Here is a 24,918-nt window from a genome sequence, read left to right on the forward strand (position 1 = left end):
TCTCTAACATGTTTCTGTAGAAAAGTCATCCAATAAATCCACAAAAGTCCTGCTAGCATGTGAGTGACCAATCCACAAGTTCCAGTCAATATTTGGAAAGTTCAAATCCCCCATTATGACATTCTGATTTACTGGCCCACTCTATTTCTCTGCACAATTGCTCATTATACTCATCAGATTCATTAGGCCTATAACACACACCTACTCTCATTTTTCATTTCCCAGTGCTTATGTCACACCAAACAGACTCAACATTGCATTGTCCACCAACATCATTGGTTTTCTTTTTCAACAACTTCCTTTGATTTTATGTGTTTCTTAAATAAGAGCATAACCACTCCTCCCTTCCTGTCCTGTCCATCTTTTCTGTACACATTGTTACTCCCCAAATTCCAATTCTGCACTGCATACGTGTGACACTATGTCTCTGATATCCCAACAATATCTTGACTAGCACTTCAAGCTCATCAAATTTATTAACTATACTACTAGCATTGGTGCACATGAAAATATACATGCACCTGTTTCTACTCTTAGTCACCCTAACACAGCCCATGTATTTACTTGTTCCACCATGGAATGTTCCACTATCACAATGTACTGATGTGGGAATTACTTAAAGATGTAACTACCATCAAGGCTAAAGAGAAGGGCTTTTGCTTTTGTAAAGGTGATTACAGGGATCTCAGACAGTTTTTAAATTCTTTACAGTGGGATCAACTGATGATGTACCAACATTGAATTCTAAAGATTATGCTCTAGCTGATCCAGATGCCTCCTGGAGAGTTACCTGTAGGCTTGGTCTGGTGGACTGTTTTAGAGCTATATGCTTGACATATAGGGAAGCTTGGATCTTGCCATGATGTCCATCATAACCGTAAAGACATCAGTTGTACTGCATGATGAAAGAGATGGAGGTTGTCAGTGCTTTACTGTGGAGATTAAATGTGGATTTCACCACTTCAAGTCTTATTGAGAGTCATTTACCCTCTATTATTGTCTAGTAACATAGAGGGGCAGCATTCCTCTGTGTAATATTTATGCCACACCTTGATCCCTTATGTTTGTTCAACCTGGATGCCTCCAGTATACTAGATGCTGTATTTCACAACTTTCACATGGTGGTTATACCCAGGGTGGTTACTAACAGTCCCACCATTATGAAGGTGCAAGCAGAGGATTTGGTTGTTGCAGAATGTCCAGACTGCAAAAATTTGCTCCACTTGACTCAAGGGTCACCTAAATATTAGTTCTGTCAATGTTCTAGACTCCCAGGTAGTAAGCCTAGCTTGACATACCTGAGACTGTCTGTGACAGCCTCAAGGACATTGTTCCCCTCACTAATCTCATTGCTCTTCTTTGTACCTATTCCAACCTATGAACATTCTTCCTAAAATGGGACTTGTAGAGCTCTATGTAGTACTTAAGATATGGTATAACCATTGCCTTATACAATGGGATAATCAAATACAGTCGATTCCGGTTATTTGGGACACATCGGGACTAGTGCATTTTGGCCCGATTAAGCGGCTGCCCCAATTATCCGAAGTTTCACATAAATAGTTAAAAATACAATGCCCCCCCCTTACAATTGGTTCACTGTACAATCAGATCACGTTACGATGAAGTCACCATTGTAAAGTACCGTTCACTGTACGATATGTAATAAGTGCCGGTCATTGTGATCACGTTTGTGAATTGAATTTTAATTCAATTAAACAGCGATTCTAATTATCGAAAATAGGAGGAATATTATCCACAGGCTATAAAAGTAAAGATATATTAAGTACAAATTTACCCTTTATTACCTTACCAATTAAAAAATATAATGATACATGAAATTTTGAAGAATATACGTGATAATCAGAAGAATTAATACGTACTGTAATATGTGCATACTAACTAAACTAGTTGACATTTCTGTTCACTGTCATTTGTGGGTGGGGTATAAAATTTAAAACAGTACAAAGATAAGCAATCAATAACAAAGAACACGACACACACAAATTGCAAGTAACACAATACGCGCAAGTGAGAACGGAGTAACAAATTACGAAGCTTTAAAAATAGGAATGAAGAGAAGATTTCTGAAAATTATTTTTTTATATGATTGAAGATTCCAAAGAAGTGTAAACACATTTTACCATAATAACCTACAGAATTCCAGCTGTCGGTATTATCGCAAATTCAGTAAGATCGAGTTTACTATTAGTTTCTGATAGATTTCACTAACACAAAAGCCCAATAAACAGGTGACTGCTTTATGGTGTTTTATGGTTGTGACCTCCAGAAATCCGACCGAACTACTGTACGTGGTACGGTCGGAGACAATCGTAGGGTAATCTTCAGTGCTGCGGTCTCCTGCCCCGATTAAACGGCATTTTGTCCCAATTAAGCAAAGTAAACCCTGGCTATTTTCTCAATTGGTTTCTGTTTTTTAAGATTTTCCCCAAATAAATGGCTGCCCCGATTAACCGGTGGCCCAAATCACCGGAATCCACTGTACTTATCCGTTCTGGAAAAAATTCCCATATCTTTGGCAAAACTCGTGAGCTGGCCTAGCATCCTGTCTGTCCTGGTCAGAGAACTTCATATCACCTCCCCCCCCCCCCCAGGTCTTTTTTCTTTTCTCCACTGCATTGACTGTGGTACCACACAATTGATATTTTATTCTCAGATTACTTCTACCTTCTATTTATTGCAGTGCCTTCTGTTTATATTAGTAGTGGCAAATTATGCAAGAAAGCAAGCTTATACAAAACAAAGTCTAGTTTTCAAACTACCAACATTCACAACAGTTGGAAGTTTGTTCCAGCAATCAGCTACCACTGGCTGAATGCAAACATCTACACATCTCTCCAGCAACCATCCTTCCTCAGTTTGAATTTATACTCCCCTATGTATGTAGTCTGAGCAAATGGAAGAGTGCCATGAGCATTGAGCTTATTCAATCCATTCAAAGCCTTAAACACCTTAATCAGTTCACCTGACAAGTGCCTAGTTTCCAGATATTGCAATTTGCACAACTGAAACTTTTTTGGTAAGAACACCTATTTTGTTCCCTCTCACCAATCTTGTTGCCCTTTTCCCCACTTGTTCCAACTGATCAAGTCCTTCCTAAAATGAGGCTTCCAGATCATGTAAGCAGTGCCGAAGATGTGGCCTAACCGTTGCTTTATACAATAGGGTAAACACTTCTATATCCCTGCTACCAAAATTCTTGTATGTCATTGACATACAAGAGCTTGGGCTGTTCTGCAGCCTGTCTGCACTGCTCAGAGCAATTTTTCAATATTTAAATTCATCTGCCTAATTTTTTGAGATACTGTTGTAGTAGTGTACATTGATTACCATTATTAACCACCCTGCCAACATTTTTATCATCTGCAAACTTAGTGATTAAGCCTGAGCCTTCATCAATATCATTAAATATTAAAATATCAATATAAATATTAAAAATAACAATGGGCCCAGGACTGAACCTCTCACCCTTTATACATAATTTTCCCTTAATGCCACACTATCTCAATTGTACAGCAGTGAATGTGGAATAGTATTAAAAGCTTTTCTGAAATATAAGTATTTGTTGTCAAAATTTTATTTTGCATCTAGTTCATTTGTTACTGTGTAATGATATCCATTCAGATCAGTCAGACAGTTGCCTCAACAAATCCATGCTGTGACTGCCCTGTAACTGCATTCCCGTCTAGATGGTTCAGCATTACTTCTTAAACTGATGACTTTATTATTTTCCCTGGAAAAGAAACCATACTTACAGATCTGTAATTACTCACTTCACCATTTGGCCCCTTTTGTGAATTTGGACATATTCACACATCTGCAGTCCATACGGACCTTCCTTAAATTAGCATTAGCAGAGGCATATGATGCAAGAAAGCAGGTTTATACAGCGTCAGCCAAAAAAAAAAAAAAAAAACCCTTCCCATTTCACTCATCCATTCATTTAAAAAGTTTGTCCACTTCTTCCTTGAATTTATTAATTCCACAATGACAATGGAAGTTTGTTCTAGCAATCAACTACTTGTTGGATAAAGGCAAATTTTTGCACATCTAGTCTACAACTGTCTTTCCTCAATTTGAGTTTGTAAGCTTAGCCTCAGCTTACAAACCTCTCAGGTTTGTAAGCTGAGGAAGAATCCCATCAGCGTTAAACCTGCTCAAACCATTCAAGGCCTTATACATCTCAATCAGATCACCTCGCAGGTGCCTAATCTTCAAGGATGTTCTCAGAATTATGGCTGAAGATTTTTTGTCTCTCTTAATCTAACTGAATAGATCCCATCCACCCAAGTGCCTTATTCACATTTATCTTCAGCAACCTCTCTTCTATCTTCATCATGTTTATTATAAAATCATTTAGTTCCATGTAATTTGATGGATTCTGACAATCTCTTATAGCTTGTCTTATCCATTTTGTGACTTGATTTCAGACTAGTTTATACCCACCGTTGGCTTTATCTCCTGGTAATTTATAACTATCCTATTTATTTTTCTTCTCTGCCACTAGTCTTATTTCATCTAAATTCCATTTCGATCTAAACCTTGAACAGTATTTTTTGTTAGTATAAAATGCCCAGTAGCTTATACATTTACTACCCTTAATGCTTCCCATTTAGAATTTTCTGTTGGTATCATCATCAGTTGGTCTTGATGATGTTACCAGTATGGTTTAAAAACCATCTGAGACCATTGTAGTCACCTTTACAAAATCAAAAGTTTTTGCCCTTGACAGTAGTGACACTGTCAATCCCTATCAACACATTGTTATCACTACTATCTAGTGGTTCCTTTATCTGTGGATTCCTAATGTATGAAAAGTCACTGCTGATAATGAAATGAAGAGCATTGCTTTCCATTGTTGACTTTTTAAGATGCTGGTGAAGAAAACAGTCATCCAGTAAATCCACGAAAATCCTGCTACTGTGTGAGTGACCAATCAACAAGTTCCATTCAATATTTGGAGAGTTAAAATCCCCCATGATAAGACATTCTGATTTACTGGCCTACTCTGTTTCTTATACAATTGTTTATTGTACTTGTCATAGTCATTAGGCCTGTAAACAATCCTACTTGCATTTTTGTTTTCCTCCAGTGCTTATGTCTCTCCATACTGATTAAACATTGTTCTGACCACCCATGCATAACTCCTCCACTCCCTTCTGTCCCATCTGTATGCATTGTTCTCTGCATTCTTATTCTGCATTACTTTCTGGGCAGCTGTCTGAGTAGCAGAATATTTCTAATATCCCTACAATGTCTTTGTTTGATGACCCAACCAGTATTTCAAATTCATCAGATTTGTCGATGAATTTGAACTCCTCCTAATGTCATCCTGGCATCACTATATATGCATCTTTTTACTTTAATTAACCATAACACAGGCCGTGTGTATGCTTGTTCCCCTAGAACCACCCTAGTAGACCTTGTAATCACAAACACTTTGCTTTATAGAAATTACTATGCATCCCAATAGAAGCAGTGCAAGAATAATTTACACCTCTGCCCGCAGCTGCTATTAGTCCATTATTCTGTGTATCCTTCCAAGCTAGCAGTTTTTTACCCCACCTGACACTGTTTTGATAGCATCAGCAAATATTCTTACTCCCCTTCCATTTAAGTGTATTGCATCCCTGTAAAAATAGTCAGAATTTGTCATTTAATAGACCTGTACATTGAACAAGTTCTTGAACCAAATTAAAATGAATAAATTAAAAAAAAAAGTTTCCAGTACTTCTCACTATCATTGAGGATAAAGACAGATATTTTGTAGTATCTGTTCTGTCAATTTCAGTGTAAGCCTACCAGTTGTTATTATGAGAGGTGAGAAAAAAAATTATTTACAGTAGTCCTTGGTTTGGGAACTGATAGGTGAACAAGGAAGCTAGAACATTAGCATTAGTAGAGGGATTTGATGCAAGAAAGCAAGCTTATGCAGCATTAGCCAAAAAAAAAAAAAAAAATAAAATAAATAAATAAAAAATAACCACTTCCACTTCACCCCTCTGTTCGTTCGAAATACCTGTCCAGCTGAGCCTTAAACTTATTTAGGCTATCAACTTCCACGACAAGGGATGGAAGTCTGTTCCACCAACCAACCACCTGCTGGCTAAAGGCAAATTTCCTCACGTCTATCCTACATCTGTCCTTCCTCAATTTGAATTTATGCCCTCTCATGTGATTATTCTGAGCAAGAGAAGAATCCCATCAGCTTTGAGCATGCTGAAACCATTCAAGGTTTTATACACCTCTATCAGATCACCTCGCTGGTGCCTAGTCTCCAGACACTGTAATTTTCAAAACTTAAGCCTTTCTTCGTAAGAGCACCCCTTTGTTCCATTCACTAATCTTGTTGCCCTTCTCTGTACTCGTTCCAGCATCGCTACATCCTTCTTGAAATGAGGCCTCCAGACCTGTATACAGTACTCTAGGTGTGGCCTGACCATCGCCTTATACAAGGGAATAATCACCTCCTTATCCCTGCTAGAAAAATTCCTATATAACATCGACAATACACCATGAGCTACTTGTGCAGCCCGTCTGCACTGCTCAGAAAACTTCATATCTGCCTGCACAACCACCCCCAGGTCCCTTTCATTCTCTACCACTGTCAGTGTAGTACCACAGAATTGATACGTTGCTCTAGGGTTGTTGTTTCCCATATGTAGTACTTTACATTTGTCAATGTTCAACTTCATTTGCCACCTCTCAGCCCATCTGCTCAACCTTTCCAGATCCTGTTGCAGTAGCATAGTGTCAGTAGTGTCCTTGACAACCCTGCCAACCTTCGTATCATTTGCAAACTTGGACATTAAGCTTGATATACCATCATCAATATCATTTATAAATACAGAAACAATAATGGACCCAATACTGAACCCTGAGGGATTCCACTAATAACATTAGTCCACAATGAGGAGTGTCCATTGATTGCCACTCTGTCTTCTCCCCCTCAACCACCCCTTTATCCATAGCAGCAATTTGCTTCCAATGCCACACTGCTCCAATTTGTGGAGCAGTCTTCCATGTGCAAGAGTATCAAAAGCCTTTCTAAGATCCAAGTATATAATATCAAAGTTATTTGATATTATATATCAAATAACTTTGATATTATATAATATCAAAGTTATTCCTTGCATCCAGTTTTTTTGTGACTGCATCATAGTATCCAATCAGATTGGTCAGGCAAGACTTCCCCTTAACAAAACCATGCTGTGTCTGAGCTATAACTGAAGTCTTGTCTAGATGATCCTGCAGTGTTTCTTTAACCAGTGCCTCCATTAATTTTCTGCGAACAGAAGTTAAACTAACAGGTCTATAATTACTTGGATCGCCCTTTAATCCTCCTTTGTGAATTGGGGTCACATTTGCACATCTCCAGTCCATGGGTACTTCCCCTGAGTCCAAGGAAGCTCTCATAATTATGGCTAAGGGTTTGCTTACTTCCTTTGCTGCCTCCTTTAATATAACTGGATAGATCCTATCCACCCCAAGTGTCTTCCTTGTATTTATCTTCAACAATTTCTCCTCCACTTTACTCTCAGTTATTACAAGATTCTCTAGCTTACTGCGCCGACCGGGCTAGTCAGGTGGGTAAAGTGCCTGCCTGGCAACCCAAAGGTCGTGGGTTCGAATCCCGCCTCGGGCTTGGATCAAAGTAATGCAAAAACCTTGGGAGGTGCATTATGGCCACAGAAGCCGATGCACCAACAACTACCAAAAAAAAAAAAAAAAAAAAAATCTAGCTTACTACCAGAGTTGAATACACTTCTGGCATTCCTCTCGTTGAATAACTCCTCATGTGTGAATGTCGATACAAAATATTCATTTAGTTTGTTAGCTACCTGAGCAGGATCATCAATAGTTGACCCATCGATATCAAGTGGACCAATCTGATTCATCCCCTTCCTTCTAGAGTTTACATAAGTAAAGAACTCTTTGCTGTTTTTCTTTGCATCCCTTGCCAAAGATTTCTTGTAGTCTGCCTTCGCCTGCCTAACCTCCTTTGTAACTTGGTTACAGATCAACTTGTATCTATCATAGGCTTCTGTGTCATGTGTTAATTTGTATGTATCCCATGCAATTTTCTACTCTGCCATATGTCTCGTTAGTTCATCTGACATCCACTTAGTCCTAAACCTTGAACAATATTTCTTAGTTGGTATGTAAAGCCTAGTAGCTTCCAAGATAAGTTCTTTGAGTGCTTCCCATTTTGAATTTGCTGTTGGTAACATCATCAATTGGTCCCACTGTATAGATTTTAAATACTGTCTCAGTCCATCGTAGTCGCCTTTATGAAAGCAATAACCCTTCCCTTTACCCCTGATGGTAGTTACCTCCTTGAGTAAATCCCACTTCAGCACACTGTGATCAGTGCCACGTAGTGGTTCATTTACCTGTAGATTCTTAATGCATGAAGAATCAGTACTGATAATCAAATCAAGAGTATTACTCCCTCTAGTTGCCTCCCGAACATGCTGATGTAGAAAACAATCATCCAATAAATCCACAAAAGCCTTGCTAGTGTGTGAGTGACCAGCCCCCAAATTCCAGTCAATATCTGGGAAATTAAAATCCCCCATTATAAGACTCTGATTTACTTGCCCACTCTATTTCCCTGTAGAGTTTCTTATTATACTCATCAGAGTCATTAGGCCTATAGCACACTCCTACTCTCAATTTTGATCTCCCAATGCTTATGTCACACCAGACTGACTCGACACTGGACTGTCCAGCAATGTCGACTGGCTTCACTTCCTTGGATTTTATGTATTTCTTAACTAATAGCATAACCCCTCCTCCCTTCCTATCCTGTCTATCCTTTCTGTAAATAATTGTACTCCCCAAATTCCAGTTCTGCATTCCTTATATCTATGTGACACCACGTCTCTGAAATCCCCACAATATCTGCCTTTAATGTTTTGAGCAATACCTCAAATTCATCAAATTTATTTACTAAACTCCTAGCATTGGTGTACACGCAAGTATACATGCACCTGTTCTTTTTCTTAGCTACACTAACACAACCCATGTGTTTATTTGTACCCCAATGATTCCCAGCAGTCTCTGAAATATCCTGCATCTTATTTTCCGGGCTGCGGCTCATTCCAATAGAAGCAGTGCAAGAATCACTTTCAACTCTGCCAGTGGCTACTGTTAATCTATTAGTGCTTGTATCACCCCAATCTAGCAGTTTTCCAACCCACCTAACACTGCCTCGATAGCATCAGAAAACATTCTTGCACCCTTTCTATTTAAGTGTATGCCATCCCTGTAGAAGCAGTCTCTCCTGTTAACAAGTACAGACCAGGCTGAAAAAAATTCTACCCCTTGAGCCTTGCACAATCTTTCCAGGGCCGAATTGATCAACAGGGCTCTCATCATATACTCCCTCCTATCGTGTCTGGGCAGAATTGCAGACACTTTCAAATTCAACCCTAATTCACAGCTTTTTTTCAACAGTGACATGTACTTGTTAAGTAATTCCGCCGGTCTCCTACTCTTAATATCATTAGTGCCAACGTGTACAACTATATCACCTTTTGTGCTCTTAAAAGATGATATCCGCTGTACAACGTCATCAACCTTAGCCCCTGGCAGACATACCCTGGTCCTGTTCCACCTATCCTTTTTACAAAGCATGTTTCCTGTAATAGAGTCACCAACAACTACTAGTTCCTTTGGGACCAGTGCATTCTGCCTTGGGGCCTGCCGCTGTGTTGCGTGATGACCAAGTGCAAGCTCTGTCATTGGTGTGGGCAGCTGAGAGCTTGATTGGCCCCTCACTTTTAATCATTCGAGGGCATCCACCCTGTCCTTCAAGCTCTCATATAGGCCCATAACAACGCTGAGTTGTCTCCTGATTTCCTTACACTCCTTGCATCGCGCACACACACACACACACACACACAAAGATATCCCCCATGGCAGTATCGTGTCCCGTACCCGACTGCTCCACAAACATCAAGTAAGTAGTGCAATTTAATAGGCTGTGATTCAGAGGGCAACAGCCCCCCCCCCCCCAGTTCTCCCCTGAGCCACAGCACTCCCATTAGCTTGAGCCTTTTGCTTTTGGGGGGGGGATTACTGTACATTTTAGCTGATTTCTGAATCCTGGTTTTCAACAGTGGCTTTTGGTAGTTTTTTTTTAAATTGGGGGCAAAACTGCACAGGATGTAATCATCTCCACAGAGTGAATTGATAGTGGTGACAATGGTAGAGGAAGGTTGTGACTAGTCCATGTCAGACATTTGTGGTAGCTGTATATGCTTAATAGTTTGTTTCCTGGAGTTATTATTATTATTAGCCACATAGTACAAGGAAGCCTGAGGCTTGTGCTGCACCAACCAAAAAAAAAAAAAAAAGTTTGAGTTACCCTGAGAGAGGGGGGGGGGGAAATCACCAAGAAAGAGAAGAATGATGACATCCAGCTAAGGACCCTGGGTATGCCAAGCCCATACTCACTAGATGTGAGCCCCTAGGGTTGGACAGACTGCAGTTCTGTCTCAGCCTCAAGAGAAGGTACATTATTCTGACTGGCTCTGGCCTGCCTGTTTTGAATACGTAGTGATCTACACAGGGTAATGGATTGAACAAGCAGTGCTTGTTCCATTGGCTACCTATTAGTTAGTGATTCACATTACTGTAGTGAAACATGGCCTGTACCAGGTTAACATGTTAATTGCCGTTAGATAGCATCTGTCTTTTTAAGCATTAGCTGTGTGACAGCATTTATGTTATAGTTCACACATTGCAGATCTACTGTAGCATCACAAATAGCATATTCTTTAATGTAAATTGAATCTAGTTGGGCTAACAGACCTAAATATGATTTTGGTTTACTTTAAAAATTGTTTTGCATCTGTCATGGTATGTTGGTCTTAATATAATTATACTTTTTGAAAAAAATAAAATAAATCTTATTTTTATTAATGTAATGCAAAACATAAATTTCATTTAATATAGGTTGATGTTAGTTTATGCCTTATGAACATTTAATTCTTAACTTCTTTCATGGTATGGCAAGTAGTTATTTGTGCCATTGAAACATAGCATATTTGGCACAACTTGCTCTTTGTCCTGTACTTCCTCTTTGGGTTTTGGTATGAAAGCAACACAGTAGAATAATAGTCTTAAATAAATATATTTAAGTAATAATTTGTCTCTAGAAAATTGATATTTCATTCATTGAATTCATTTATTTGCAGTCCAAGTTCCTCAGAAGATGAAAACTGTAAAGTTTCACCTGAAACTATAGTTAAGAAGTAAGTTAATATGCATGTTAATAAATTAATAATGTTATTGAATTTATATATGAATGTATGCATATATAAAGTTCTAAATTTATTTTTTAATTACAAATATTGTTGGAGAAAATTTTTTTATGCATCTAATTATGATTCATTTTGATTAATGATATGAAATTTTATTAGTGTAACAAGAGAATTAAAAAATGCAATCAATTTGCATTTTATAATTCTCTTCTTAATTCTCTAAAATTTAATTCTCTAGGTGTTTAATCTTATATAAAATGTAATGAAATTGTTAAAATAATCATTAATTCAAACTTGTTTTGAATTAATGATTATTTATTAATTCAGTGAATAGCCTGAGAAATTGTAACAATTGTAAACAATTTCAAAAGTTATGGACAAAACATCTTTTGAAATGACTTGTGCCTTTTTATCGTTCAGTCATTTCATAACCGATCAGTTCCCTTGCTAGCCTCTGAACAAGAACTGTTTGAACTTCACCACCAGAGAATCCAAAGCTCTTCATTTCCTAAGGAAAAACAACTCAATACATGTCAGCAAGGCAGACAAAGGTAGGGGGGGTTGTTATTTTTGACACAAGTGTACCATCAGAAAATTTCAAACCTCGTACAGGACTTCAGCTTCTACAAGAAAATTAAATCAGGTCTCACCAAATCCTTGGATAATTCACCTTCAAGTACTTTAACCTGAATAATTCTGAATTACCTCATCATCTCTGGCAGTGTGTAAGTTGGAATGGCTAGTTCCTATCCTCTTTGTAGCAATTCTCCCCCCCTAAGAACTTCAGGGCTCTTTCAGGGATTTCAGCAAGTTCCCCCAGGCGCCTCCGTAGCCAGGTGGGAAGGAGCAGCAGCTTCTTGATTAGACCGGGGTTCGAGCCCATCACCACCAAATACGGAGGATGCAGAAAGGTCAGAGAATGACCACCGCGTATCCCAGAGCAATATGGCCTTAATTGCTAATGCTCCTAAAAACCAAACAACAGCAAGTTCCCTTTTATACTCAGAGCATATATTTTGGTGAACACCAGTGTCGAGTCTATATTCACAAATATGGCACCGAGTGTGGCACCAAGTGTGCCACCAGAGTGTGGCACCAGTGTTGAGTCCACATTCAGAAAAGTGTGGCACCAAGCCTGTCTCAGTGTCATACCTCGTCTTGATACATATGACCTTCGCTTTGCCCCTTTCCAAAGATGGAATTTTAGGTTTGATTGACCTTATGGTTGGTCATGTTTGCTTCAGGGTGAGTTCTTCCTCCAAATCAAGGGTCTGTGTTTCCCCCTCCCCATTACCCATACTTGTTTAGGTGTTCATGACAGACCTCAACCAAACTTCCATTTCTGCTGGCATTCAGATGCCTAAGCTATTGGCCAGGTTCATCAATGGTTTTTTTATGGAGCCACAGCAGAGATAACTTAATAATTCCTATCCCATATTAACAAATATCACACTGATATTTCTTTTACTCTGTAACCAGAACAACATAACATCATACCCTTTCTAGATAATCTCATTATGAGTTATGATACCTCACTTCACTTTGGGGTTTATTGAAAATGCACTGACAACCATTCCATTCTGGATTTCCCATTCAATCACTTCTCCCAGCATTAAGGCAGTGACAATAATGGGTCTGATCCTGAGGGCCTTGAATAATTGTAGCTCCTAAGCTTGAGAAGGTAAAGGATATCCTTCTCTTCCTCAACATAGAGATTCAAGATAGTCTAAAGCAGAATTTCTCAGGGTGGTCACCAGATCACGCCCCCCCTCCAGCGGTCCATAGAGATACTTAAGGGTCCAAAATTTTTTATTGATATTTAAAAACTGAAAAAATTTAGAGCATAGAAAAAAGAATTTTCTATGTTCTAAATGGAGTGGGAGTTTGTAAAAAAAAAAATTAAGGGATTTTGTGAAAGTTCTTCAAGCTAGAGGGGCCACTAAAGTTTGAGACACTGGTTTAAAGGGTTGACTGCCAGTGTTGTAAATATTGCATTGGGCAGCCATACCTTAGACTGGGCACACACACACACACTTAGTAGAACACAGGGGCCAACCAGATGTCTAAAGCAACCTAGGCTCCAATGTCAATAGACATCAGATTTACTGTCCCACCACCTCTCTTGGATTCCTCCTATGTCTAGAAATCTCCCCCCACTAGGAGAAGATAGTGAATTCAAGGATGAGAAAGCTAGGCAAACTAATTAGGCAAGCAACAGCCAGATGTCCATTAAAATGAGCACTTCTACCACTGGTATGGAAAGTCCCAGCACAAGTTCTAAATACAGGCCACAACCATTGTCTTTGTCAGCTTCCTTTTGTGTCTAGCAATTCGGAACTGGGATGTTCTTAGCATACAGCTCTCCGTGAAGTCCAGGATATAGAACCGAGGCAAATCAGTGCTTGCAAATAAGCCACTACTGCCACATCAGTTTGGTTATGTAAATTGTTACAATCCTTGCCTTTCTTTTTCAATTTTAAACTACATCAACTCTACTTTTGATGGCTATAATGTACAGTAGTTATTTTTCCCCACCCCCAAATTTATCTCTTTGTCAATCTTTTGTAAATTTATTTTAATAATTATCATTCATCTCCAATTACCTTTACACCAAGCACTATATTTAATGTTGTGCTTCTGTTCAGCCTTTCTTGTACGTATTTAGGACAATAAATTCAGCTCATATGGTGCAGTGAGCTCAGAGTACTGTGTCATTTAAAAAGATTGTTTTACCCACTTCATCTGCCCATTACATTTAATAACACTTTGTAGAAAATTTTCAAAAAAAGTTCTCTTTACCTGCATTCCTTGGTGTTTCTTTATGAATTTGGGTATGCTGATTCTGAATAAGACTCATTTTTGTATAGTATCAGTTAGTTTGCCCAGAAACATACCACAGTTGGTATGTTTCAGATTTATTACCAATTTTTAACTCCTGTCTGAATGTGATGCAAGAAAGCAAGCATATGAGCTTATGTAGCATCGGCAAAAAAAAAAAAAACAAAAAAAAAAAACAGTTTCACACATCCATTCCCTCTAAACGTTTGTCCAATTCCTCCTTGAATTTATTTAAGCTATCCCACAATGACAGATGGAAGTTTGTTCCAGCAATTAACCACCTGCTGGCTAAAGGCAAATTTCCACACATCTGTTCTACAACTGTCTTTCCCCAATTTGAATTTATGCCCCCCCCCCCAGGTTCGTAATCTGAGCAAGCAGAAGAATCCCATCAGAATTCAGTGTACTCAACCCAGTCAAGGCCTTATACACCTCAGTGAGATCACCTTGCTGGTGCCTAGTCTCCAGCCACTGCAATTTGCAGAACTTAAGCATTTCTTGGTAAGAGGAGCCCCCCTTCATTCCTCTCACCAATCTTGTTGCCCTTCTCTGTACATGCTCAAGCAACTCTACATCCTTCCTAAAATCAGGCCTCCAGACTTGTACGCAGTACTCAAGGTGTGGCCCGACCATTGCCTTATATAAAAGGGATAATCACCTCCTTTTCCCTACTAGCAAAATTCCTGTATGTCATTGACAATACCCCATGACCTGCTCTTGCAGCCTGTCTGCATTGTTCAGAAAACTTCATATCTGACTGCACAATTACTACCAGGTCTTTTTCATTTTCTACCACCTTAAGTGTAGTACTACACAGTTGGTATGTTTCTCTGGGGTTACTTTTACCCATATTCGGTACAGGCTGGCCTCGATTAACACAATTAATTCTTCCTGCAAGCGCATTGCGCAAAATAGAAACACATTAATGGAATATAATAATCAATAGGAAAAATTATAATTGGTCTATGACCTTCAGGAATGTCCATAAAGAATTTTAAAAATATCTTTTAAATAAACTTTTTAATTGTATACCATCATCATCATCAGCCATTTTCAATCCACTGCAGGATGAAGGCCTCTCCAGCAACTTTCCAGTTCCTTCTGTTTTGAGCACTGGACATCCATTTACTACCCACAAACTCATGAATTTCATCTATCCATCTCCGCCTTTGTCTTCCAGGTTTTCTTCTAGCTCCTCTTGGATACCATTCTGTTATTTTCTTAGTCCATCTGTCATGTCTTCGAGCTATGTGTCCTGCCCAAGACCATTTTAGTTCTTTAGTTTTGATAAGAATGTCCTTTACTTGAGTTTGTTGCCTAATCCATGTGTTTCTCTTCTTATCTAACAGTCTTATTCCCAATATGATTCGTTCCATTCTTCGCTGTGTAGTTCTCAGCTTCTCTTCCATTCTTTTGGTGAGTGCCCAAGTTTCACTTCCATGTCATGATGGGGAGTATACATTGGTCCATTATTTTACGTTTCAGACAAACTGGGATATTGCTCTTCAGTATGTGACTATATTTCCTGAATGCTATCCATCCAAAATTTTGTATACCATGTAAAAGATAATTAAAATAATTATAGAATTAAATGTTTATTGCATAAAATACTTAATGAAGAACTAACTATTTGCTATGGAAATATTTGAACACAGTCGTTTGAACAGTTTTGGCTTTCTTTTTTTCATCATACAATTTTCGATAGCTGACAACCAGCTTCTCTAGGCCCTGGCGAAATAACATGCTTCTTTTGATGTTAGGATCAACATTCATTACCTTTTGTTTAAGGTTCTTTGTGATACGAAAGATTTCACCTAGTTTTTTTACCATTATCTCCTTTGTGGTAACATTTTCATCTGGCTCGCACTCTTTTTCTTCAGCTTCTTCATACGCACACTGTTCTGAATGCGAATTCAGTGATTCTCGAACGTTAGCCATATCCAAGCCTTTGAAACCAAGGTCATTATCAATATTAGTTATGGTTCAATAACTTTTTGAACCGCATCTTTGAAGCCAGTAAAAGATGTAAAAGGTAAAAGAGGGGGGTAAAAGATGCTTCCAAACTGTTCTCATGTTGCATGAATGTTTTCAATGGCCACTCATATGTTATATTTTTTCAAAAATTCTGGTACAGAAATTGCATTGTCTCCTGTTGTTGCTTCAAATGCCTGTGCAAATGTTCTGTGGAGATAGTAAGCCTTGAAAGTTGCAATCATTCCTTGGTCCATAGGTTGCAATAACAAAGTCGTATTAGCCGGTAAAAAACTTTCACATTTTCATTTAAGTCACCAAGTGTAGAAAGATGTCCAGGTGCATTATCTAAAAGCAACAGAGCTTTAAAAGTAAGATTATTTTTCTTGCAATAGGCTTCAACTATTGAACAGAAATAAGACATAAACCAGTCTTCGAATAGAGCTTTAGTCATCCATGCTTTTTTATTTGAACGCAGAATGACTGGAAGAGTTCGATGGCTGTATCCTTTTAAAGTCCTAGGATTTTGTGTATGGTACACAAGCATAGGCTTCAATTTAAAATTGCCTTCAGAGTTACCTCCTAATAAGTGTTAGTCGATCTTTTGACACTTTATACCCAGGTTGTGATGCTTCATTTGCAGCCAAATAAGTTTTAGTTGGCATCCCTTTCCAAAATAAGCCCGTTTCGTCTACATTAAATATTTGCCAGTCATTGTATTCACCCATCCTGAATAATTTTTTGCAATTCTGCAGGAAATTTGGCTGCAGCATCTTCATCGGCACTAGCAACTTCCTCTGTTACTTTAACATTATGCAGTTCTGCTTGATTTTTGAAACGTTCAAACCACCCTGAACTAGCAACAAACGTTTCAGTCTTCCCTTAATATTTTGTTTCTTTGAACTTAGTAAAAATGTTAATAGCTTTGCTCTGAATATTTTCCTTAGATAATGGAATTCTTTTTTGATTGCAATCTATCCAAATTGATAAATTCTTTCCAAATTGATAAAAAGCTTTCCATTTCAATCATTATTGGAGTTCTTTTTCTGGTATTTTGTAAAATGAAAGAAGTTGATGAAATTTCACCTTTCTCTTTATATTTGTCCTTATGGCTCAAGATAGTTGATATGATAGACTCACTGTATCCTAGATCTCTTACGATTTTTGCATGGTTTGCAACACTCAAGTTTTTTAATAACTTTAAAATTTTCAGCTTGAAAATAAAAAAAATCTTAAATTTGTCTCCTTGTGTGTGTGCTATCTGAAAAGGAGAAATAATGTCAAAAACATTTAGTGTATTGAATCCTTTTATAGCTTTAAACACTTTAGTTATAAAATCATGCAGATGTCCAGTCTCTAGATGTTGCAATTTTTAGAAATCCACTCTTACTTTCCAAAAATATCCTATTGTTTCTCCAACTAATCTTGTTGCTCTTCTTTATGTCCATTCCAACAGATCTGCATCCTTCCTAAAAGTAGGTTTCTAAACTCGTATGCACTATTTAAGGTGTGGCCTGACTATTGCTTTGTTCAGTAGGATACAGGAGCTTTTTCCTGCTGAAACAATTCCTACATATCATTAATCCTGAGCAGCTGTCCTAGCAGCCTGTCTGCACTGTGTAGAGCTTCATGTTGGACTGTACAGTTAACCTGATTTTTTTTCATTCTCCACTGCCTTGAATTTGGTACCACTCAAATGGTATTTATTTTGGGATTATTAATACCAAAATGAATACATTTTTCAGCCATTATGCCTTATTTACGTAGTTCTTTTTGCATACCATGCAAAAATGCATGATTAATGTCAGTCAGCACTTTGCCCACCTTTGTATCATCAGCAGACTTTGACATTTAAACTTGAAATACTTACACTTATAATGCTTACATTACTTGTAATACTTATTTATATTGTTATAGAATTAAAAACAGCAATGGGCTCAACACCAAACCCTGTGGGACTTTACTCAAAACATTACATGAAGAGCAGTGGCCATTAATAACCACACTCTGTCTCAGCCTTCTTAAGCATTCCTTTATTTATGATAGCAACTTGTCTTGATACCACATTGTTCCAACTTATACAACAATTGTTTATGTGAAACAATATCAGAAAGTTTGCTGAAATATAAATATACAATGTCAAAATAATTCTTTATGAAGTATCATAATACCAAATCAAACTGGTCAGGCATGCTATCTTATAACAAATCTTTGATTGCCTTGTAGTTCTACAGTTGGTCGTCGACTTACGACCGACTTCTGTTCTGACTGACCGGTCGTAAGTCGATCTGGTCGTATGTCGGCCATATATTTATTAACAGTATTTTTTAACCTTTCTGATCTTTTTATCATCTTTATAAATTATTTTTATAATCTTTTAAATTTTTATCATCTTTTATTTTTAATTTTAAATACAGCAATGTTTTTATCTTTTACTTAGCGATACTGTACTAGGCGTAGAAACGAAGGTATCTCTCTCTATGAGCTTAAATTCAAACGTTCTCTACATTTTAATTGGTTTATTATTCGTACTGTTTATAAAAAAAAAAAAACTACAATCTATAATTATATTGTACATAATGTGAAAAATAATACTGTGCATAATGTACTGTAAACACTAAAATTAATGTAAAAATTAATACAAATGAAATTTACAAAATCAATTTTTAATCTTTGCTCGTGCTGGGTTGTGCATCGTCAGGGTCATGTTCTTGGGTTGAGGTAGGAGATATTTATTTATAGAGACATTATGCAAAGCAAATCTTTTTTTTAAAACGCTTAAACCACCCAGTACTAGCCTGAAAATCTTCAGCGTAATCGTCTCCGGGGCGTGATTTTAAACTCTGAAAAACAAACTTCTAGCCTTTGCTTGCACTGTGTGAAGGCTCATGGGTGTATTTTTTTTGTATTAAATCTTCCATCCACATAAACAACAATTTCTCCATTTCATGAATGGGTTCCTGTCGTTGTTTGGTTAAAATTGTAGACATAATAGGTGCAGTATCGTCGATGCCATGGAATGTGATAATTTCAAGTCACGTGCTATCGTATTCACTTTCTTTCCGCTTTCATACTGGCGCCTCCGTAGCCAGGTGGGAAGGAGCAGCAGTGCATAGCACACGCTTCTTGATTAGACCGGGGTTCGAGCCCGTCACCACCAAATACGGAGGATGCGGAAAAGGTCAGGGAATGACCACCGCATATTCTGGGAGCAATATGGCCTTAGTTGCTAATGCTCCTAAAAACCAAAACAAACAAACAAACAAACAAGCTTTCATACTGCTGGATAATTTTCGTTTTACACTCTGAATCAATAGTTTTCCTTGACTTCTTAGCTGACGTATATGTAGATGAAGACATTTTCCTTTTACTAAACATATTATGCGTATTTCAGTGGAATTTCAATTAATACACCACACGCAACAGATGCTTAATAGCGACTGGGTGTATGTGAGAGAGAGAGAGCGACTGAGTGTATGTGCCTGGTGCTGTCCTCAGGCCTCCCGTTATCGACGTGCCTCCTCACCTGGGTTATGGGTGTCCTCAGTAGTGATTTCCTGATTTATTATTAATTTATTCATTATTTATTATATATATTTTTTTGGTGGTCGTAAGTGTGGCCGGTCGTAAGTCGACGACCAAGTGTATTCCTATCAAGACGATTTTGCATTACTTTATTAAATACTGTCTCCATTATTTTCCTTGGCACATAAGCGATACTTACAGGTTTGTAATTATTTACCTCACCCTTTGAATTGGCCTTGTAATATGTGAGAGACATATGTAGGGACTTTCTCTGAATACAAGGTTGCTCTCATTATTATTTAAAGCAGCCAAAGAAGGCACCCAGAAGTTTAATTAACATGTGGAAAGAAATAAAGGCTTATCATGACAGTATCACAAAGTTAAGGAGAGCTGTGTGAGAATCAAGGGGTTTATGCAAAATCTTGACATGGGGTGCCATCAGGGGCGTGCCGACCAGGGGTGCAAAGGGTGCATTGTACCTGAGCGTCGAATATTTAGGGGTGCCGATGCTGAAGGCCATTAAATTATATAATTCTTATATTACAAATCTCAACAATAAATTAATAATAAGTGACTTAAAATCATCATCATCAGCCATTTTCAATCCACTGCAGGATGAAGGCCTCTCCAGCAACTTTCCAGTTCCTTCTGTTTTAAGTACTGGCCAACCATTTACTATCCACAAACTCATGAATTTCACCTATCCATCACCGCCTTTCTCTTCCAGGTTTTCTTCTAGCTCCTCTTGGGTACCATTCTGTTATTTTCTTAGTCCATCTGTCGTCATGTCTTCGAGCTATGTGTCCTGCCCAAGACCATTTTAGTTCTTTAGGTTTGATAAGAATATCCTTTACTTGAGTTTGCTGCCTAATCCGTGTTATCTCTTCTTATCTAACAGTCTGATTGCCAATATAATTCGTTCCATTCTTCGCTGTGTAGTTTTCAGCTTCTCTTCCATTCTTTTGGTGAGTGCCCAAGTTTCACTTCCATAAGTCATGGTGGGGAGTATACATTGGTTCATTATTTTACGTTTCAGACAAACTGGGATATTGCTCTTCAGTATGTGACTATATTTCCTGAATGCTATCCATCCAAAAATTATTCTTCTCTTGACTTCCAGCCATTTATCATTATTACAGCTAATAACTTATACCAGATAAGTATATGACTCCACCTTTTCAATTACTGCTCCTTCAATCATTATTTATCTTTCTGTGACATACTTGTTCATCATTACTTTTGTTTTAGCCATATTCATCTTTAGTCCAAAATCCTTACTAACTGTGCATAACTGATTAAGATTTTCCTCTAATTCTTTGGGATCGTGGCTTATGACCACAATGTACATCTGCAAATCGTAAATGGTTTAGGTACTCTCCGTTCACATTGACTCCTTTCTGCAACCAGTCTAATCTTCTGAAAGCTTCCTCAAGGGCAGAAGTAAACAGCTTCGGAGATATTGTGTCTCCTTGTCGAACTCCTTTCTCGATTTTAAATTTCCTGCTGTCTTTGTCTAGTCTAATAAAGGAGGTAGCATTCTCATATATTTTCTTCAAAATCATAATATGTGGAGTATCTATGCCTTGTCTTTCCAGTGCCCGAAACATTGCCTTATTTCTAAGAGGTACAAGCTTATAGCTTGTACCTCTTAGAAATCTTGAGTATTAGTCTTGACACCCTTGGTGGTTATGTACTTTTGAATTCCAAAATGTTGTTTTTTAAATCTTTATGGACCAGAAACCACCCAACTCCACCTTCACTCCTTTCACTCTTTCCATTGGTGTACAGCAGATTTCCACTTGATAAACTGTAGCACACGCTTCTTGATTAGACCGGGGTTCGAGCCCATCACCACCAATTACGGAGGATGCGGGAAGGTCAGGGAATGACTACCGCATATCCCGAGCAATATGGCCGCAAATAACAATAACAAACTTGATAAACTTATAAGTGATTCATTACTTCTTGTTTCAGCCAAACCGATGATATTCCAATTCACATTTTCTAATTCCTTTTCCAGTTCTAATATCCTGTCTTCACCGATGAGTGATCTTACATTGTAACAGGCCAAGTTCAGTTTCCGTGCATGGCAGCCTGGTCGTACCCAGAGATTCTTAGCACCCTCTGCTTCCACTCTGATCCTCTCGTTGCCGTAAGAGGGGGAGTGAAAGCCGCTGGGAACTGAGGGCCATTTGTTTTGTCATGCTGTCATATGCTGGAGGGTTTGGTCTTTTCCTCTTCACGCTGACCAGGCGTCTTGAAGAGAACCACTCTACATGTTTGTTGCCACCTAAGTGATGTAACAGGGCTTACCATCGAGAAGGTATGCATGAGTGGATTTTAGGGTGGTAGGCCAACTGGACTTCTCCTAAATCTTCTGTAATAGAAAGATATTGGATCCATCGACAGTGTTTTAGACTGAGTGTCTGATAACACACAGGATACCTGTTCCCCTCTAAGCCCCGACTTTAAATAATAATTGTTAATTATTATTTTAATAATTATAAGTAATGGGGCGGAAAATTAAAATTAAATTTTTAATAATTTTGGATGAAATTAAATAATTTTTGATGATTTATAATTATAATTACTCTTTTTTTTTTTTTTTTTTTTTGTTAAATATTATTTATTTAAATAACAGTTTGTTGAATCATTCTTTTTAGATGGCTGACAGAAAAATAAACTTTCTGGCGCAGCCACCAAAAAAAGAAAACTAGAAAAAGAGGAGAGTATAAAAAAAAGTTACTCCTTCAATTTCACGATTTTTTTGAACCAACATCTCAAAACGTAAAAAAAAACTGAAGAATCATCGCAATCACAGTTAGAAACTTTATATGATGACAAAATCAGTGAAGAAGAAAACATCACTCAAAATTCAGTAGAAGATTGCTTTTTGGAAAATCAACCGCCTATTGAAGAAATTTCATCAAAAGTTGAATGTATGACAGGAACCTCTACTGGTGATATTTCAGATTTGACCAGTAAATGTTTCGAAAATGATATGCACAATCCAGGGTTATGGCCAAAATTGTTAATGAACAGTATTAGAATGTTTTTAGTAGATCTCGATCTAGAACAAGTTCAACGTTACAACTTTCCTTTAGATGATAAGAATTGGTCATTTTCTGCAGAATGTTATTATAAACAATTAAGTAATGGGGAAAAAATACTTAGAAGCTGGTTATTATATTCAAAGTAAAATTCTGTATTCTGCCTTTGTTGCAAACTATTTCATAATAAAACTACAGGTTTTAAAGATGATATTGGTTTTTTTGATTGGCAACAATTATCGAGAGCTTTAGATAAACACGAAAAAAAGTAAAGCACACACTGACAGTTTTAAATCGTGAATTTATCTCAAAAAATCTATTAAACATGAAAACACGATTGATGCATTCAGTGAGAATTTTATAAAATTGGAAAAACAGAGATGGAAAACAGTAATAGAAAGAATTATTTACGCAGTTCAATTTTGGGCAGCGCAAAATTTAGCTTTAAGAGGCCATAATAATAAATTGTAAGAAACGGAAATTTTCTAAAATTAATAGAAACATTTGCACAGTTTGATATTATTATTTCAGAACATTTAACACACATTCAAAATGATAGTAAAAAAATGCCTCATTATCTAGGGGATAAAATTCAGAATGATATAATATTTGTCATTGGTCAGAAAGTGAAAAATACTATTTTAGATATGTTAAAACAAAGTAAATATTATTCGATTATATTAGATTGTACGCCAGATGCTAATCACAAAGAACAAATAACGATAATTGTAAGATTTGTTAACTTAAATAATGAAACAAAAAAAATTGAAGTAAAAGAACATTTATTAGGCTTTTGTTCAATTTCAGATACAACAGGTGAGGGTCTTACTAATTTTGTACTTATTTTTTTAAAGCAAGAAAACAATGTTAATGACATGCGTGGCCAATCTTATGACAACAGGGCTAACATGAAGAGTAAAAATAGTGGTGTTGAGAAACGAATTTTAGATATCAACCCGAGAGCATTTTATGTGCCATGCACAGCACATAGTTTAAATGTAGTAATAAATGATGCCGCAAAAGTTTCTCTAGAAATTGAAAATTTTTTTGGCATTGTTCAGGAAATATATATTTACTTTTTGGCATCTATATATATCAGTAGAAAATTTTAATGGAAGAGTGCCCCACATTAGTTAAACTGGCGTGTGAGACCAGGTGGGAAAGCAGGGTTGAGGCAATAAAAGCACTCAAGTACAAATTGGATGCAATATATGATGCATTTACTTTGTATAATGATCGATCTCGGGATAGTAATACTCGAAATTCTGCCAAATAAAACTTTACTAACAAAAATTAAGTTGTACAAATTTATATGTTCTGTTGTAGTTTGGTAGAACATTGATATCTCGTTGTGAAGGTAGCCACAATATCAGATAAAATCAAATGATGCCTTTACACTACTACATGTAGTTAAACTTATGGGTAAACTATAATGTATTTACACCAGTATTATATAGTTAATTTCAACCCATAACATATTATGACTTGTGCATTTAGCCTTAAAAATAAGACATATACATACAAATCGAACTTGTCTTCATTAACTTTTCAGTGACTGACGAGAAAACAGTTGATGTAAAATGCCTAAAGGGTGGCAAATTATTTCTCGCACCCAGGCAGCAAACACCCTGGGTGCGCCCCTGGGTGCTATTATGTAAATTTTGGAAATTGCTGCTCTAAACAGTATGGCAAAGATTTAGTCATATGTAGCAGTAAGTTTTGTGACAGTAAGAACAATACAGCAAATAGTCACGGATAAAGTGATATAGAAGTGTATCATGAAATATCTGAATGTACCAATCTGTTGAGTTTTTTCTTTGAGCACTAAAGTTAGATTCTAACTTATGCAGGGAGAAATGCTTCACTTCCTTCAATTGGATTTCCAATATACCCATACACCATGCCACTTAAAGAGAATCTAAAGAAATCATTATTGGGTAAACAGTGGATAATGGAATGAGAAATAAATGATAGATAAAACAATCAATGTAAGAATAGCAAACACAACAGGAATAGGAAGAACAGGATAAAGTTGGGGTAATGACAAAGTAACTTTGCAGATGTTTGCCATGGGTGCTAGGTGGTGTGACAAACATCTCAGAGAAATTCAGTTTCCTCTCAACTTTATGGGGCATATCAGGAACTACTTAGGTGATAGCAATAATAATCATTTCAGTTCATTGTTAGAACATTGTAATGGATCGTGACAAACTGCATCTTCAATGCATTATACCTTTAATGCA

At 37.3% G+C, this 24,918-nt stretch overlaps 1 protein-coding gene across 3 annotated transcripts in view; it reads left to right on the forward strand.

Annotated features, from left to right (window-relative positions):
- The window catches only part of LOC150076169 (protein lin-37 homolog), a 238,058-nt gene that overhangs the window by 69,026 nt on the left and 144,114 nt on the right, over positions 1-24,918 (forward strand). For all 3 annotated transcript variants that reach the window (XM_090387566.1, XM_090387567.1, XM_090387568.1), the window contains exon 3: positions 11,226-11,282. In XM_090387566.1, coding sequence (XP_090243692.1) covers positions 11,226-11,282 — 57 coding nt within the window. The remainder of the gene's footprint in view (positions 1-11,225; positions 11,283-24,918) is intronic.

Source organism: Mastigoproctus giganteus, chromosome 13, assembly GCF_048544385.1.
Source record: "Mastigoproctus giganteus isolate SK-2022 chromosome 13, ASM4854438v1, whole genome shotgun sequence".
Classification (NCBI taxonomy): Eukaryota; Metazoa; Arthropoda; class Arachnida; order Uropygi; family Thelyphonidae; genus Mastigoproctus; species Mastigoproctus giganteus.